Genomic DNA, 11429 nt, shown 5'->3' on the forward strand with positions numbered 1-11429 from the left:
AAGCAATTCGGGCCATGAGGCGGTCAGGACATTGGACAGAGGCGAGTGTTGCTTCAGGAGATTGTGCCTCTAGGATTGAGTTTGGGGAGAGAAGGGAGCAGCTGATCCTCCTACCCTTCAGCCTGGACCAAGGCCTCAGCCATGAGCCTCCGGTGGCGCCAGGTTTCTGATCTGAAAAGGGACAGTTCTCTGGCTTGGGCCTTCTGACGGGCTTGTTACTCCTAGCCACCCAGATAGATGTGTGTAGTCCCTTGTCCGCTCCCCTTCCCCCACTCCACTTCCCAACCTCCCCCCCAAAACAAAACTAAAGAACATCTAAGACAGAACATTTGCCAAGCGTCTTGGTGACCCAAATTCCTGCCCCGAGGAGAGCAGCCTGCCTAGTTGGAAGCCAATCCCCGGGTCCGTCCGGGAAGGCTCAGAAACAGTTGGTTGGCTCTGCTTCTCGCGGTGGCCAGGGTCCAGTCTCAAGGGCTGTGTGGGAAGGGCTTTTCCTCCTCAGAAACATTTGCATTTCTGCAGCTGGGAGCAGATATTTTCTCTCTTCATCTAACAAAGCATTGTCTTCATTCCCCCCAGGTGCACACACAGCAGACAGACAGGCATGTAAAAAAAGCAACAACAACAAAAAAAAACCACCCACCCACCAACCACACACACAAATGCATCTGCATCCCATGAGACCAAAACTAAGGCTTCAGCACACGCTACAAACACACATCCCAACACGAACATGAGTAGTGTAGATATGCAGCTTGCCTGTTTCTCCGGAGTTATGCCCCAGTCTATTCCACTGCCTGGTACACATCCCTCCCTCCTTGTTGGGGATTCTCAGGGGCATGTCTGATCTACCATGTCTCAGTCTGGATCTTGTTCTTCCTGCTAATCGGCGCCTCCCTCAGCCCGCCCCATCTCCACCAATTCACTGACGCTTTGCCAATGTGCTAGGTGCCGGGGAACAGGAGGAAGCAAAGCAAAGTCCTTGATCTGATGCAGCTAACAATCTAGCAGGGGAGACAGACAATAAACAAAAATGTAATATGCTTACACGGCAAGAGAGAGTATGCAGATTGAAGGAGTGGAGAGAGAGAAGGCATTCTGTCTTGAAGACTGTAGCCAAGGAAGGGCCCTAACGAGGGAAGAGTTGAGGAAAGAGTCTTGAATACGGGGAAGAACAGGCCATGAGAGTGTTTTGGTGAAAGGCATTCCTGGCAGAGGAGGCAGCATGTCCCACGTTCCTGAGACAAGAGTGTGCTTGGCCTATTCAGAACCAACAAAGAATTCCAAGTGGCTGGCGAGGAGCCAGCAATCAGGAAGAATGGTAGGAGATAGTATAGCGAGGGAGCCAAGGGTAGATCGTGTGGCACTCTGCATTTGGAGGTCTTTGAGTGGAGAATAGGACACATTCCAGTTGTATCTTTGATAGTGGAACTCTGGCTGCTTCCTGGAGAATAGGAGACAAGCGTGGAAGTGGGAAGCTTATTAGGAAGCTCAGGCAAGAGGCGGCTGGCTTGGATGAGAATGGTTTCGCTGGAGAAAGCAGGAAGTGATTGGATTGGGGGTATTTGGGGAAGGTAGAGCCCCCCAGGATTTGCAGATGGGTCCGCTGTGTAATACAAAGAAAGACAGACATCCAAGATGACTTCCAAGCTTGTGGCCTAACACCTGTCGCACTCACTAGCACTGCTATCAAGCCAAGGCTGACTCGTAGCAACCCCATAGGACAGAACAGAACTGCCCCCGTGGGTTCCCAAGACGAACTCTTTAAAAGAATTGAAAGCCTCATCTTTCTCTCTCTGAGCAGCTGGTGGTTTTGAACGGTTAACCTGGCAGCTAGCAGCCCAGCTCGTAATCTGCTACACCCCCAGGGCTCTGACCTGTGGTTGGAGGTAGGAGAGTGTTGTCATTTCAAGTCTGCAGAAGAGAACTGAGCTCCTTTAGGTTTTCTTGGCCATGAAGCAGGTCTTCTGACCTTGACCCTGCAGCTCCTCCAAGTGGTTCAAATCACCAGTCTCGCAACTAGTAATGGAATGCAAACCATTGGTGCCACCCAGGCACCTAGAAATGGGCAAAGAGCAGTGTTGTTTATTGAGACAGAACAGTGGTCATGAACAGGTTGGCCAAAGGGAGAGCAAGCGCCCATATCGGGACTTACGAGTTTGAGGGGCCTACTGGACATTGTAATAGAGGTCACCATTCAGGATAGAGTTAGTTTAGGGGTCAAAAAACAGACAAAACCTCAGTGCCATCAAGTCAATGCCAACTCATAGTGACCCTATAAGACAGGTAGAACTGCCCCTGAGTTTTTGAGATTCTTTACAGGGATAGAAAGCCCCATCATTCTCCCACGGAGCAAACCGATGATCTTTTGGGTCACAGCCCAACTTGTCACCACGACCCCACCAGGGCTCTAGTTTGGGAGTCAGCCACATTCAGATAGTATTTTCAGCTATGAGACTGGATGAAATTATCTAAGGAATGCTTGTAAGCAGATCCAACCTGAAAGGGATGCCATCTGAAAGGTGGGACCGTACGGGTAGATCCAGGAAATGCATCTTCACGCTTCTGTTGGCCAAGCCAGAAGACGGAGAGGCATCTTGGCCATTCCCCATCCCTTCTCCGTGGTCTGGTGCTATTCACTTCCAAGTTCTGCTGATTCTGCCTCCACAATACACCCGGAGCTTCTTTCTACCCATCTTCACCTCCATCATCTGGCCCAGGCTACCGCCACCTCATACTTTGACCAGTGAGACTTCTCCCGGCTGACTTCCCCTTATCGTCTAGATAATCTACACTTACTTGTTGGTATTGTGAGGAGCCGAGATGGCACAGCAGGTTACGTGTTGTGCTGCTAACTTCAAGGTCAGCGGTTTGAACCTACCAACCATTCCACAGGAGAAAGATGAGGATTTCTGTTCTTGTAAAGAGGTACAGCCTTGGAAACCCACAGGGGCAATTCTACCCTGTTCTATAGGGTCATCCTGAGTTGGCGATGACTCCGTGGCTTTGAATTGAGTGTTTGTTTGATTTGTTTGTTTTTAACATTAGGAACCTTCTTTGGAGTCCAAATATTTGATTGGAGTCTTGGACCTGGCACCACTTAGTGCCCATGTGAACTGACACAAGTTACTAAGTCCCAAAGTCTCCATTTCTTTTGAACGTAGATGTTCTGCTAGGAAGAGGAGACAGGTTTAGAGTCCCCCACACGTAGCAGATGGTTCGTAAAGGCCACCAATGAGCCTCACAAGCCAAAGGGCCACCTCCTAGTGAAATGAAAAGCCTAATTGGTCAGCTTGCAGAGGTCAAGGGCTACCAGGAAAAGGAGCCCAAAGGGGAGCCTACAAGTGTTACCTCCTTGGGTAGACTCTGCTCGGTGTGACCCTACGAATGAAAACCTGGATTTGCAGAGCCTTATGTGGAAACCATGGAGGGGATCATGTACTGAACAGATCGATTCAGCCAGCTGCCTTTCGTCTCCCACTAGCCGGAGAATTCATGGGGCAGGGAAGGGCCAGCCAGCCAGCCAACCGCCGTGGACTCAATTCTGAGTTAAGGCAGCTCCACAGGGCAGAGGAGAACTGCCCCTAGGGTTTCATTGAGGGCATTGTGTCTGCACCAAAGGCTCCAGAAGACTGGGTCTCTGTTTGTGCTTTCCCAGGTTCCTGTCACACAGAGACCTCTGGGCAGAGGGTTGATAGGCAGGGTGGAAACCGAGACCATCCTCAGAGTGGAGATACAGGCTCAGGGATGCACACCTCCCCTCCCTCCATGGGGTCCACTGCATTAGTCCCCCAGTCACCTCTCCTCATTCCTCAGCCCCAGTCAGACCCACCAGAACCTGCCCCTCTGGGGCTACAGAACTGGGGAGAGCTCAGAGGCCTGGGTTGGGAAGAAGTCAGAGAAATGGAGTTGAAACCGAGAGAGGGCTGGACACCCAACAACTATGCAGGCAGCCCCGCCACGGGTGGACGTCCTAGCGCCTGGATGTTTTCAGCATGTCTGAGCTGAGAGGGGCAGGGTTCGTGAGTTACTACCTTATCATTCTATCCAGGAAAGCACTGAGCTGAGAGCCCAGAGTGGGAAAGGGTCTGCCCACAGCCAGGCAGCTGGTGAGGGGCAGCCTCGAATCCAAGTCGTGTGTCTCTCTCCTACTGACTCTGCTGCCACTTTGTTTTCCTTGCGGGGAGAAGAAGAGACTGAAGGTACAGGGCTCAGAGGACTGCCGCCACTTCCCTCTGGGCCTCTCCTACATCATCCGGTCAATGGGCACAAAGATGCTTCCCTCCCGGCACACCCACTTGTTCAGGCAGCTTCAGGGACTAAATCAGAGAAATGACAGGAGCGGCATCATGAATGGTCTAGCCCAGGACAACAGGACCTCAAAGTGGAGGAGACCCTCAGGGACCCGAGGGTGGGGGCAGGGCAGACAACCCAGAAGATGTGGTTTCACCTTATCATCCCCCCCAGGTGGGGCCCAGGCCTGGGTTGCCATGGATACCACATCCCTGGAGCATCAGATCCAGAGCGTGCAACGCCACATCAGCTTCCTGAAAAAGGAGCAGATGGCCCTGCTGCGTGACCTGCACCTGGAGATCCTGAGGCTGCAGAAACGCTGCTCAGGTGAGGCCAAGAGAGGGGGCCAGGTGGGTGGGGACGGGAGGAGAGGGGCGACTGTCTAAGCACAGCAGCCTGGCAAATGGGTGTTGGCACCCTTTGTTTTTCTGGATGGGGAAACTGAGATTTGGAGACTTGTCCAGTAAGAGTTTCAGGGCAAAGGGGGCCTTTGTCGGGGAAAGGCTGGAAACCACGCAGTGGGAATTTCAGCCCTTTTCTAAGTAAGTGCTCAGTGAGCAGCTCCCAGGCCTCGGGGAAGCCCTCTGTCTGGCCGCCGAGACACACACACTCACCGACCAGCACGATATTAAAACACAGCAGAAAGCAGAGGACCCACCAGAGAGTTTGGGGGTAGGACTGGTCCAGCTTGAGGAGCGGGTGCTGGAGGCAAAGCCCCAGGACGGAGTCGTTAAACTCCTTCAGGATGCGTGAGCTTCCTGAGCTCCAGGGGAAGATGGGGATGCAGAATGCATGCCAAATGAAAGGCGCCCTGTGACAAAGGGCCAGGAACCAGGAAACCAGAGCTGGTGACAAGTTCTACTCGGTTGGTTCAGGGGTACCTCAAAGAGGACTGATGAGAAATACAGTCTGCCTGGGGAAAGTCTTGACAAATTACAGGATAGCTGAGGAATGCGGCCTGACCTCCTAGGGAGTGAAGAAGGAGCCCTGGTGGCGGAGCGGTTGTGTATTGGGTTGCTAAGCTCAAGGTCCCCAGTTCAAAACCACCAACCACTCCAAGGGAGAAAGACGGGGCTTTAAGAGTTATAGTTTAAAAAAAGAGAGTTGGAGTTAAAAAAGGAGAGAGAGAGCGTTATAGTCTTTGAAACTCACACGGGCCGTTCTACCCTGTCCTCTGGGGTCACCCTGAGTTGGCATTGACTTGATGGTAGTGAGTTTGGTTTGCTTTATTCCCTGGGTGGGGGGGGGGCGCAGAAGTTCGTGAGCAGCACAGGGGCAACGAGTCAACACTATGCTACCTTCAGAAACTCGTTCTGGCAGTTGTGTGGGAGGTGACTTGGTGGGAGAGGCGGGCAGGGAGACTCGTGACAGGGCCAGTGGAGTGGTGCAGGCAGAGATGAAGGAACGGAAAGGAGAGGACTAGTGGGACGCTGATTGCATTTGTGAACAGGACAGAGAGAGGAGCCAAAGATGAAGCTAAATCCCAGCCTGGCCTTTGCCCTTGACCTCAGGCCCCAGCTGCTGGGCCTCTCAGAAGCTTGACGCTGACGGAAGCCCTCCTCCAGGCTGAGCCGTCTCAAGCGCAGGCTTTATGGCTGTTTCTTGTGCTTTAGGTGAAGGTTTACGTAGCAAATTAGTGTTCCGGTCAATAATTCATGTACAAATGGTGACAGGTGCAGGCTTTTGAGCCAGTGACTCAGAGAATGTCTCAGCTAGGAGGGCCCAACCCCTTCATTATACATAGCGGTAAACTGAGAGCCAAAGAGCGACCGTGGTGCGGTGTGTTAGTATCAGAGTCAGAATGTGAACCCAGAGCTCCAGACTCTCGGGCCTGTGGCCTCTGCAGTTTTCTGGACATCTTCTCCCCGAGAAGCCCAGACCTCCACCCTAAGGCCCCTTGCAGCCCCTGAACATGGGAAAGTCCTAGAAACGGAGGCCTACAGGAACCGAGTGACCGACCTGTCTTCTCTCAGGGTGGCCTGAAAAGCCAGTAGTCCTGACTCTCAGCTACCACTGCCTCCACCAGCTCCATACAGAGGTTCGACTGCCGCGGCCCAAGATCAGGGTCCTCACACTCTCTCCAAAGCCTGGGTGGCTGCAGAGGCAGGGGGCAGAGATGGGCCTCGCTGACTCCCTCCTGCTCCATGCCACCTTTTCATTACAATCACCACATTAAGGGAAGAGTGGGGTGGGGGTGGGGGGCCGCGGGGAACCCTGTGATCCTACAGCGCTTCCTCTGATCTCTTTTTGCCCTGGGCTCATTCTGAGGACCTGAATCCCTCTCCCGAGCCACAGGCCAGGATCCCCCAGGAAAGTGTAACCCCAGACAGTGTGGGCCTGGAGCCTGTGGGTTATTGATTACGGAGATAAAAATAACCCTGGGCTGGGCTGGAGCAGCCACTCTTGGGGCTAACTGGCTAAATAAGGCCCTCCCTCTAAGGGGTGGGGGAACCAGGAGGGGAAGGGAGAAGAACAAAGAAGATCAGGGGAGGAGTCTCTTGAGGGATCTAGAGGCTAGGAGAGGAGAGCTAGTGTAGGCGCTTAGGGAGAACTCGCGAAAGACGAAAGACAAAGACAAAGACGGTGAGGGCGGAGCACTAAGGGTCTGGAGGCTGCGTGGATCCTTCAGAACTGCCCCCTGGTATCCATGCAGCCTTGGACCCATGGGCTAGTGTAGGTGCCTAGGGAGAACCTGTGAAAGACGGTGAGGGCGGAGCACTAAGGCTCTGGAGGCTGCGTGGATCCTTCAGAAATGCCCCCTTGTATCCATGCAGCCTTGGGCCCAGCTGCCCGCTGACTTTCTTTAATATTCTTCTTGGCAACAGCCACCCTTCCCCGCTCCACAGTCAAGTCCTGTTTTGTCCCCATTTATCAGATGAGAAAACAGAGGCTCAAAGAGGCACCCAAGGTCACACTGCTAGTATCTCTGGCTAGAAAACAGGCAGGGAAATTTGATGGGTAGGGGAGCCCATCTCCCTCCTGCCCCCTATTCTCAGCCTCAAGTCTCTGGTTCAGGCTGAGGACAAACCAGCCACTGAGGAGTTAGGGGCAGGGCCAGAGTCAAGGTCCCTTGGGTTACATCTGAGAGCCTTGGAGCTGGGGCTAAGATAGTCCCAGGAAGCCCTGGGGGGCAGGGGGAGAGAGGCATCAGAGTACCCACAGGGACCCCAGGGAGGAGGTTCAGGCTCCGGTCACAGCCCCAGGCTCCCAGAGTGCCGTTTCCTAGCAATCTTGGCCTCCCCAGAGACAGCACCTCTAGCAGAGCCTCCTCTGACCCACCCTAACCCCCACCCCCAGTCTTTAGAAGATGCCAAGAAGGGCAGCAGGGGAAGACCACCCAGAGGGGCTACGGGCTAGTCCTTGCCATAGGGTGTAGTGGGTGGTGACCCAGAGATGCACTGCCCCCCCACTACACCACCACCACCAAGTTCACAGCTTCTTCTCTCGGGCACGGGGGTTAGAGGCCCTAAGTAGGTCTCTGCCACAGCTTCTGTGTCTCCTGGGCTCCCTCCTGTCTTTTCCCACCCTCTAGCCCCCGTGGAGTTGGGGAGGTAGGGTTGGGGCATTCTGAGGAGGGGGCCGTTCTGAGTGTTAGAGAGTGGGGACTTTGAGGAGAACAGGCAGGGGGGTGGGTCTGGGCCACGGAGCCTGGGGAGATGGCTCTGGCCATGCCTGTGCACAGCTCGAGCTGCCCCTCTCTTCAGCTGCAAGCCCAGCGTGGGCGCAGGTCTCCCCCACCAGGTGGCGCTCTCCTCCTCAAAGCCCCTCGCCCCGCTCAGCAGAACACCTGTCTGCATAAGGGCAGGGCTGATGTGTGCAAAGTAGCAGACACAGCAGTGCTGCCCAATGAAACTAAAACAGGCCCGTTTAAGTTGGCCACAAGCCACCCCTCTAAGTCCTCCTCCAGTGCCCCCCAGCAGCCCTAAGACCCCAGCTTCCCCAAGCCCCCCTCTCTTCTCATCCATCAACCAAACACTAACGGGTCAGTGCCCCACACAGGAAGGGGCTTACCGAATGTTCTGCTCAGGTCTGCAATGCTGGAGATGATAGATACTAGCATACCGCCCTGGAATGGGGAAACGATTCCTCTTCTGGCCCCTCGCTCTCACACTCTCTCTCACACACACACACACACACACCTTGTAGTGAAAAGAGGGCTGAGCTTAGACACCAGCAGACCAGGGGCTCCTCTCTTCACCTTTCCACATGATTGCTCCAGCTCCTTATTGCCACTGTTATTTATGTATTTCATTTATTTATAAATCATTTTCTTGGGGGTTGCCACTTTTACCGAACACACACAACTCTCCTTCTTTTTTTCTCCTCCCCCAGAACTGACCCATGATCTGGAGATGAGAGAGGCCCAGTCTCACCAGCAAGGTAAGAGAGGGACTGCTGATGGGACAGTGCCGCAGGGAGCCGAGCAGGCCATATCCCCACCACCTAGTAGGAGCCAAGCCTTCTTGCTTCCAGGCCTAGACTGGGGACAGCCACTCGTTGGCATGGCCAGCAGAGCACAGGTTGGATGTCACACACTCCCCTGCCCACTGAGCTGGGGTCAGCAGGGTGACCCTGTCCATAGTGAGCAACTTGTACCATTATATACATACAGACTCTGTATCCAACTGTCTGTCCAAAGGAGAAAATGAAAGTAGGAATGGATTGGCTGTGTAACACACACACACACACACTTACACACACACACACACACACACACACACACACACACGGAAATGCATGACTTCTTGCCACTGTAAAAAAAAAACCAACCCAAAATATTAGCTCAGAATATGAACTTCACCCATATAATGGGGACGGAGGAATTTCTGCATGGTTGAGATCTTTTGTCACCAAATAAAAGGTTCTCTGGGAACCAGGACTGAGTGTTACCCATCGTCTCCATTGCCTGCCATGGAGAGGCCCTCCCTTATTGTTGAATTAAGGTGTGGTGGCCATACCCACATCAATGTGTGGCGACAACCCCACATTGCCGCCCAGGCTCCACGCCAACAGGGAAACAACTCAACTGAAGGGCGGGTGTGGTCCTAGCAGCAGGAGCCGTGGTGGAAGTTATCAGATGGCCAGGGGCCACCGGGAACGCTGGCCCTGGGGACTTTTGAGGCCTGGTCCAACGCTGAGCTTCTGAGGAGAAGGCAAATTGGAAGAAATTAATTTCTTTCCTCAAAGCGAGTAAAATGTTTCCCTAAATACAAGGGGGGGTGCTTCGAAAGATTCCTGGGAAAATGGAGTTATCTTCCAGCTCCATTTTCTTTCAACGGAATTTTCCAAGGAAGCTTTTGACACTCCCTGGAATGTTCTAAGAAATAATGGTCCATGAGAGAGTCTGGGATCAACAAGGTGCTTCGTAAGTAAGTTTCGGAAACACTGCATGCCTAGCCTCCGCCCCTCGAAAGTTCTCAAGCACACCAACAGGTGGAGGGCTCTGAGAAGTCCCGCAATCAAAATCCTACCAAGTAAATAAACAGCCTGGCTGACTGGTTAAAACGAATGTTGGTCAAACTCCTGAACGTGGTGAGAGAAGCCGAGGCCTAGGCTTGTCACGATTGCCATTGTAAGGGGCCGAAACCACCCTCTAACAACCGAGGTGTCCGTAGGCGCAATTGTGCCGTCATACTATGTAAAGATTAAAGTCAAGTCCTAGAGAATAGGAGGGACAGGAGAGAAAGTAAAATAAAGGAGTCAGACACATGCTCACCTCTGGGAGGGCCATGATCTCAGCAGCCAGGCCCACGCAGAGAGAGAGAGAGTATATATCTAAACAAGGCTTATATATACTTAGGGGGCATGTAAGTGCCCTCTTCCCCATTACAGGTAATCACATACCTAACAGGAAGGGGCTGTCCAATAGGCATACGCAGGACAGAAAAGAGATGAGCTAGCAGCACACACTGCCGAGATGGGCGGATCTTAGATTCAAGCTGGCAGCCTAACTTTGATCATCCTTGAGTTGGCTTGACCTTGTCCCTGGGCTCTCCTTCAGGGAAACAATCCACTCCTTATCAGCAGGCCCCACCTACCGTGGGACAGACCGTAGGGTCTGAGTGCTCAGGAAGAAAACTTCAAAGCAGCCAACCACCCACCCTGATCTAGCAAGCAGCACCCTAGGTTTGACATATATTTGGGGTACAACCTGGGGAAAAACCCTTTTGCATCCCACACCGACAAGTTGACCTTCACGCATCAGGACCTCATGTACAACAGAAGGTAATCCTGCTGGGTCCCGGGCCACCCCACAATGGTTAGGTCAGATCCCGCTCTAGAAACCCCAGGGGTACTCAGGCTCATAGCAGCTCTGCATACGACAGAAAACACCCTGCCTCGGCCTCTACTATCCTCCCCCTTCTGTGTTCACTGTGCACACTCTCGGGCCCTTACTCTTGCTAAAACTCTCTTGCCACAGGGCTTTGGCACACTCTGTTGCCTCTGTCTGGGGCACCCACCCTTCCCTTTCTCTTTCTTTCTTTTAAAATTATGAATTGAGTGATTTACACAGAGTAGATCATCCATTCAACAGTTCGTCTAGATTTTGCTTCAGCTCATCCAGGGGAGTCCCCTCAATGCACCATCCCTTCTCCAGCTTGCTCCTTGAGCCTCCTGTTCCACGTCGTCTTCTTTCCTAACTCTAAACTTTGTCCTTGGATAAGTGCTGCCTCTTTTTGGTCTTAAAGGGATGATCATTTAAACATAGGGTAAGTTCAGTTCCAGACTTGAACTCACTAAGGGTCATAGGCTTGGGGGTTCCACTGGTTTCTATCCAGCAAGTAAGTCTGGTCTCTCGTATGGTCTGGGATTCTGCTCCACCTTTTTCCTCTCACTCTATCCAGGACCTTCTATTGCAGTGGTTGTCAACCTTCCTCATGCCACGACCCTTTATCACAGTTCCTAATGTGGTGGTAACCCCCAACCATCAAATTATTTTTGTTGCTACTTCATAACTGTAATTTTGCTACTGTTATAAATCGTCATGTAAAATCTGATATGCAGGATGTATTTTCATTGCTAAAATTTGAACATAATTAAGGCATAGCGATTCATCACAAAACAGTATGTAATTTTATATTGTGAAATATTTATGTGTCTTCCAATAGTCTTAGAAGACCCCTGTGAAAGGGTCA

At 52.5% G+C, this 11429-nt stretch overlaps 1 protein-coding gene across 1 annotated transcript in view; it reads left to right on the forward strand.

The window, feature by feature from the left end:
* The first annotated feature begins 4235 nt into the window (after positions 1–4235).
* CCDC92B (coiled-coil domain containing 92B) overlaps positions 4236–11429 on the forward strand; it is a 9486-nt gene continuing 2292 nt past the window's right edge. Inside the window, exons 1-2 of the mRNA XM_030888241.2 lie at positions 4236–4620; positions 8626–8673. Coding sequence (XP_030744101.2) covers positions 4263–4620; positions 8626–8673 — 406 coding nt within the window. The 5' untranslated portion in view covers positions 4236–4262. The remainder of the gene's footprint in view (positions 4621–8625; positions 8674–11429) is intronic.

This window comes from Echinops telfairi, unplaced genomic scaffold (genome assembly GCF_000313985.2).
Source record: "Echinops telfairi isolate 266 unplaced genomic scaffold, ASM31398v2 ScPeMD7_7458;HRSCAF=8496, whole genome shotgun sequence".
NCBI classification, from domain to species: domain Eukaryota; kingdom Metazoa; phylum Chordata; class Mammalia; order Afrosoricida; family Tenrecidae; genus Echinops; species Echinops telfairi.